General features: G+C 42.2%; 1 protein-coding gene across 1 annotated transcript; it reads left to right on the top strand.

Annotated features, from left to right (window-relative positions):
* Positions 1–3,087: 3,087 nt before the first annotated feature.
* LMO2 (LIM domain only 2 (rhombotin-like 1)) lies at positions 3,088–6,018 on the top strand (the record flags this gene model as incomplete). Its single annotated transcript, XM_010011523.1, has 2 exons — positions 3,088–3,311; positions 5,213–6,018. Coding segments are annotated over 2 exons (444 nt in total), but the record flags the coding sequence as incomplete, so codon positions are not given.
* Positions 6,019–6,584: the final 566 nt, after the last annotated feature.

Raw genomic sequence — 6,584 nt, 5'->3', positions numbered from 1 at the left:
AGGATATTTTCCACCCGTTTATCCGCCCCACGGGTACTGGAACGGCTCAGGGAAAGGAAGAGCATCGCGCTTTCACAGCTGAAGGTGGCTTTCGTTTGGAGGGACGCTCTCTGTGCCCTATCGTTGACCTGCCCCAACTCATTGTAGCCGATTACAATGAAAGTCAGAGCTGTTATCTGTGGGTGCCCAACTTCCACATTTTTACAATGCAACTTTCGAGAGCTTGGATAAACTGCTTTGCTGCGGGCAGGGTGTTCTGCAAAGGGCATGTAGAAAGACTTGGTTGTAGAAGGGATCCCTACAAAGGGAGGTAGGAAATGAGAATTTTATCTTCATGAGGGTTTCCCACTCAGGGAAGGGACCTGTGCTTGTGTCCTGATCGCAGCTTTAGGGCTGTGCTCCGCAGCTCTCCCATCCCTCCGGCATGCACAGACATCCCATCCCATCGTGGCAAGAGGCACAGTAGCGCAGCATAAACCCAGAGCCATTCCAGCTCTGCACATGCTAATAACTGCAGTTATGTTTGTCTGGAATCACAATAAAAGAGAAGAAAAGCATTCTAAAATCACCATTTTCAGATAAAGCTTCAAGCATCGCTCTTAGTAAACTTGAGTCATTTGTGGCTTGTTTCCTGTGAGCTAAATGCCACTAAAAATGCCATTGCTTGAAGCCGGGAGTGAACACATGGAAACTGTTTCTTTGGGGGATTAAATTAATTAATTCCATGTCACATCTGATGTTTTATGTTACATTTCCTCTTATTCTATACTGTTTTCTTAAGAAACAACAATCCAAGCTCCCAGGCATATGATGTCCACGTTTCAACTACAAAGTTTTAGTAATCTTTATTTATTTACCTACTTTGTGTTCTCGTGACTTTTAAGTGCTGTCTTAGAAATCTATGGACATCAAAAAGCTAATGCATAAACCAGCAACTCTGTTCTGCATAAACATCCGCTCGGCTGTTCCGGAGTTCAGGGCTTTCACAGGAAAGTGATTCCTGCACACCCCTAAGATGAAGCATTTTGGGGTCCATCTGAAGTTTATATAGATAATAAAGGAGAATAATGTGCATTTCCTTCTATTGGAAAGCTCGCAGAACTTGTCAGAGTGGAGCCCATACATCAGGAAAGGGAGGATGGAGCCCTAAAGAATAAACTTGGGAAAATGAGGGCCTAATCACGTACTGAGTTCCTCATGATTCTAACAAAACCTCACAGGGTGGAGAGCTGGTAGGAGAGGGATGTTGTGACACAACTTGCAGGGTGCAGCAGTTTAAACTTAGAAGAGCAAAAAGCGGAACAGAATATAATCAGATAATATCTTAGGGCTCAGCAGGAGGACTTTCTCAGCACAGTTCTTGACCAGTGGTCATTTCTCCCTGCTGAAGAAGTAATTTTTGCCCAGAAAACCGCTGAGCCAGTAAATAAGCAGTAGGAATATAATCTTTTCCTGTTGCCTGCTGGAAACTGGGAACAGCTTCATCCTCCTCCATCAGTGCAGGTCCCTTCTGCTCCACCAGCCCAAGGAAGGTCAGTGACAGGAAAAAAGCACTGAGGGAGAACCCAATAACCTATAAGACAAGTTTGCAGCTCCTAAAAGAATCTGGGCTACCCGATATTGAGCACTCAGTCACCATCCAGCAAAGCATTAGTGTGCAAACATACACCTTCCTTGCTGCTAGCCACAGGTTTAAAACTAAGCAAGTGCTTAAAGGATTGATCCAATAGTTAATGACCTTCCCTGGGGTTTGGATGAGGCTTTCAGTCACAGCACCAGTTGCTGCAAACCTTTTTTGCTGTTCTGTTTTTGGGCAGAAACTGTAAAATTGCACAAAAAGGCAAAGAAGAAAATTCCTTAAGGAAGCAGCTTTGAAGAAAATTCTTGCTTTAACCCCAGGTATTACCAGAACCATCCTTGGTTTCAGAGCTTTTTACAAAGGGTAAAAAATAAGGTGCATGAATAGTCAGTGCTGGTATCACAATGATTTGTGCCTCTTTTCATGCAGGGATGTGTAAATCCCAAATAATTGTTTGAGCTTCTTTGGTATAGACCCATTCCAGGGGATTCATGTCTTTAGCTGAATGGAAAAAAGAAGTCCTGCAGTAACATGAGGTAAAATTCCAGCTCTATTAAAAAACAGCACCAAAACCTAAACCAGTTGGGCAACGGCCTCATCCGCTGTATTTATTCATTTCATGCTGTTCAGAGAAATGACATCCTCAGACTTAGTCTTCACATTTACATTTCCCAACGGAAACTTGACTGCATCTAAAATCCCTCAGGTGCCTTTTCCAGTCGCTTAGTCCTTGGTGAGGCAGAAATTCCCTTTGCTTCCAGCAGCACTGCAGACAAAGCTCATGTTTATGATATGGGTTTGTGTATTTTTGGGTTCATCACAAATGCTTTATGGTTCTGCTGGGGTTCTTCAGTAACTTACAGGTAAATCCAGAGGTTATCTGTGTTGATCAGGTCACTTACAGTTGGAAACGAAAGCATTGCTCTGCGTGGTGGCCAAACTAGAATTATTTGGAAAGGTGAAGAATATAGCAAGAACTTTATGAATGTTGGTATGCATCGGTCATAGCCAGCATTGCTATGAACCGGTGAATCCAGGTATTTTTTCCAAAGAGCAATCCTTAACTATGGAAGAATTATGTTATAGGAAAGCTGTTTCTTTTGTGAGAACTGCATGGATTGAGACACATGACTGAGCAGTCCAGGTTCTGTCCAGTAGAAGAAAAATGATGGATCTACACAGACACCAACGTCCAAGTAAAGTAGTAGATGCCTTCACAGCAATGAATACTCAGGAGTGATACAGAGATTGTCAGGTTTATGCATTATTCTTTGAAGGAAAAGAAATAAATTAGTACATTTCTGGATACTCTTACTAACTCCTTACGTTTTAAGCTGATCTCTTTTTTTCTTTAAAGAAATGGATAAATCATTTATTCAGCTGGGATAAAACATGAGGGTGTAATCCCTGTTCTAACGTGACCCATCTTGAGTTTCATTTTGGTTTTCATTCTTCTTCTGATGTGGATGCTTTCAGGGTACATTTTCCTCCTCCAATGATTCTTTCGTTCCCTCAGGGAGCCGGTGGATGAAGTCCTCCAAATTCCCCCCTCGCTGCTGACATGCGGCGGTTGCCAACAGAACATCGGGGACCGCTACTTCCTGAAAGCCATCGACCAGTACTGGCACGAAGACTGCCTCAGCTGCGACCTCTGCGGCTGCAGGCTGGGCGAGGTGGGGAGACGGTTGTATTACAAACTGGGCAGAAAGCTCTGCAGAAGGGACTATCTCAGGTACACAGCCCACTCCTTCCACCCTCACTCCCCTTCTTTCTACCATTTCAACTTTGCTTATTCACGTCATTTGCATAGAATCAGAACGGTTTGGGTTGGAAAGGACCTTAAGCTCATCGAGTTCCAACCCCCTGCCATGGGCAAGGACGCCTCCCACTAGAGCAGGTTGATCAAGGCCCTGCCCATAAAGAATTAATTTTGATTACTCTTAAATGTAAAGCCTGACAGTATTCACAGTTGTAACACAGCACTTGTCTGCAAGCTCAGGTTTACAGTATGGGCTCATATGTTTGGGGGGTTCATGCAGAGATGCTTTATGGTACCACTGAGGTTATTTGGTAAGTTATAGAGGTTATCTGTGGTGATGCAGTCACCTAGAGTTCTTTATAGGTTAAGTCTTTAAAATCTTGGTGGGGGAAAAAAAAAAGCATTTTTTAATGAAAATTAATTGGTCCTGAATAGGCAAGAATTTGCTGAATCAGATCCTACAAATACACTTGTCACAGGTTTTGTCATTAAAGTCTCTCTGCTTATCTGTTCTGCCAGAACTTGTAAGGAGAAGGATTAAATTGAGATAAATATAGTTCACAAAATGGATAACAAAGGATCTTTATATTCTTGGTTACAATTAAAGGGTATTGATCTTTGCTGTGCTGGCTGTGTACCAATTCTAATGGATCCCCAATGTGTCAGGAGGTCTGTGGAACAGAAGAAAGGCATTTGATGTTTTTTCAGCTCCCCTGCTGAAGGCTGATTTACCTGCGTAAAATTAAGCCAGAATCTCAGTGGAGTTCCTAATTATGGTGTCCCTGAGCTTTCCTGATGGGAATGGGACCACTTGTAAATACTCTGCATACCCAACACTTTCCAAATACTTTTCAGCTTAAAATGCAAGCAACAGTAATATGACCATACAATGAATGTATTTTCTCGCAGTGAAATTCAACGTTTACATTTCTTTAATAATACAACATATAATTTCTTTCCTCATCAATGAAAAATTTGGCAACCTTTGTGTAACCTTAGGATTACTCTCGTTGGGCAGAAGTAAACACTGCCATCTCCTGGTAGACGAACGAAATGATGTCTTTTCCCTTTCAAGATCTCTTAATTTAGGAGGCATCCTATTTCCAGTTCAGAAGGTGGTATGAAGAAGGTACAGCACATGTAAGAGAAGTGTAGGAAGTGGAAGAACTCTGACCAGAATTAGTATGGAAACTCAGAACTCTATAGGTTTCTACATTGAACAAGTAGGATGTAGCCTTTCTTCCCCTCCCCCCCCCCCTAAAGAAAAATATATATATTCATGCTCATTTATTACTGATTTGACTTACCAGGTGTGCTGCCAGCAGACTGCATGAAAGGCTGGCATTCACACATATAGTCTTAGTAGGAATGACTTCATGGTTACAAAAACGTCTGGGTTTGAAAGAGTCTCCAGTGTGAAGGCAGTGACAAGAGACAGGGGAGTCTTAGATCATAGTTTGTGTCACCTCCTTTCTGTAAACTACAGTAGCAACAGCTGTAGAGAGGCAAAATTTATCAATGGAAAGGTAATTTGTATTGATCACAGAAGTGGAAGTATTGGCACAGCACAACTTTATGCTTTGATCTGGGAAACCTTTACTCCTCCTGAATCTGCTCAGCAATTCAGGGTAAGGTCATTGATCAGAGAAGCCAATTATATTGAAAATGGATGAGGAACTTGGACTTCCTACTTCAATGCTTGGTATTGCAAAGTTTAGAGTTCTCCTCAGCAGCTTTCCACATGACCTTTATCTGCCTTGCCAGTACTGTGACTAATGGATCAAGGCATTGATGCTGTGTTCTTGTTTTGATTTGGTTTCTCCCATCTCCCCAGCAAAGGAACTCTGCTGACTTCTCTGCTGTTGTTGTTTCAGGCTCTTTGGCCAAGATGGCCTCTGTGCCTCCTGCGACAAGCGAATCCGCGCTTACGAGATGACCATGCGGGTGAAGGACAAAGTGTATCACCTTGAATGCTTCAAATGTGCTGCCTGCCAGAAACATTTCTGTGTCGGGGACAGATACCTGCTCATCAACTCGGACATAGTATGTGAACAGGACATCTACGAGTGGACTAAGATAAATGGAATGATCTAGCAAAGACATGCCTCATAGTGTATAAAAGCCATCTCGCAGGCGACACCGATGCGTAGCTGCAGTGAGGAGATCATCACTTGAGCTATGGGCTTTGTCTAAAATGGGGGGAAAATACCATGGAGTCGGCCCTTTGCAGGCAGTGCTACATAGAATCTAAACTACATATAGGTGAAGAGGGAGTCTGAAGCAATAGTAGATAGACTGACTTCTGTTAACAAAGGCATATGGACAATAACTGACACCAGCCACGTAGGCGAGAGGTGGGGAACAAACACAACACGTTAACGAATTCTCCTAACTGGAAAAAGAGTAGGGACTTCTGTAAAGAGATGTTATGACTTTGTCACCTGCAGACTAGGATTGTGCAATTGAACTTTCTTTTCATCTTGTTTTAGTTACTGAGTTTAGATGACAGCTCCTATTGTAGACATGAGGAAGAAAACTGGAAGGAAAGGGCCACCACTTCTGTGGTCATTCTATATGGCCTTACACTTTGGGAAGGAGAGAAAGAGGGAAGAGGGTGGGGGTTATTTTTGCATGGAGTTTTTGTTTTCTTTGAGAATGAACAGTGCATCCTCTAGTCCCAAACTCTTCTTTAAAAGTCCTGCTGAATAGTTGTTTTTTTGGCACTGCTGTTTCAAGATGAGATGTTCCACAGATCATTTCTATACAAATATAAATCTAAAGAGTTGTTCAACTATTTTATTAACTTAGATTATATCGATAAAATATTTGTTGTGTGTAGTAAGATTCTGCAGCTTTAATAAAAATAACAGAAGATTTGAGTGGTAGTGGTTATTTTTTTTTTAGTTGGGCTGGATTTTCTGTTTGTATTATTTATTTTATGTTTTGTAGCAAGGTTTCCATGCTCTGTTTACAGCTGGTGCCTGCTGGTTCCACTCATGGTTGTGTTTCAAAGACATAATGTAAGAACACCAATATCTCAGTAAGCTTTGTTGAGTTCTTCATGCTAAGGATAAATTAGTGTTGTAGGAGAAATCATAGAATCACAGGTTGGAAAGGACCCTAAGATTATCTAGTTCCAACCCCCTGCCATGAGCAGGGACACCTCACGCTAGACCATGTCATCCAAGGCTCTGTCCAGCCTGGCCTTGAACACTGCAAGAGATGAAGCATTTACCTCTTCTCTGG

Source organism: Nestor notabilis, unplaced genomic scaffold (assembly GCF_000696875.1).
Source record: "Nestor notabilis isolate BGI_N333 unplaced genomic scaffold, ASM69687v1 scaffold5923, whole genome shotgun sequence".
Lineage (NCBI taxonomy): Eukaryota > Metazoa > Chordata > Aves > Psittaciformes > Psittacidae > Nestor > Nestor notabilis.
This window is presented reverse-complemented; position numbering and strand designations above follow the sequence as displayed.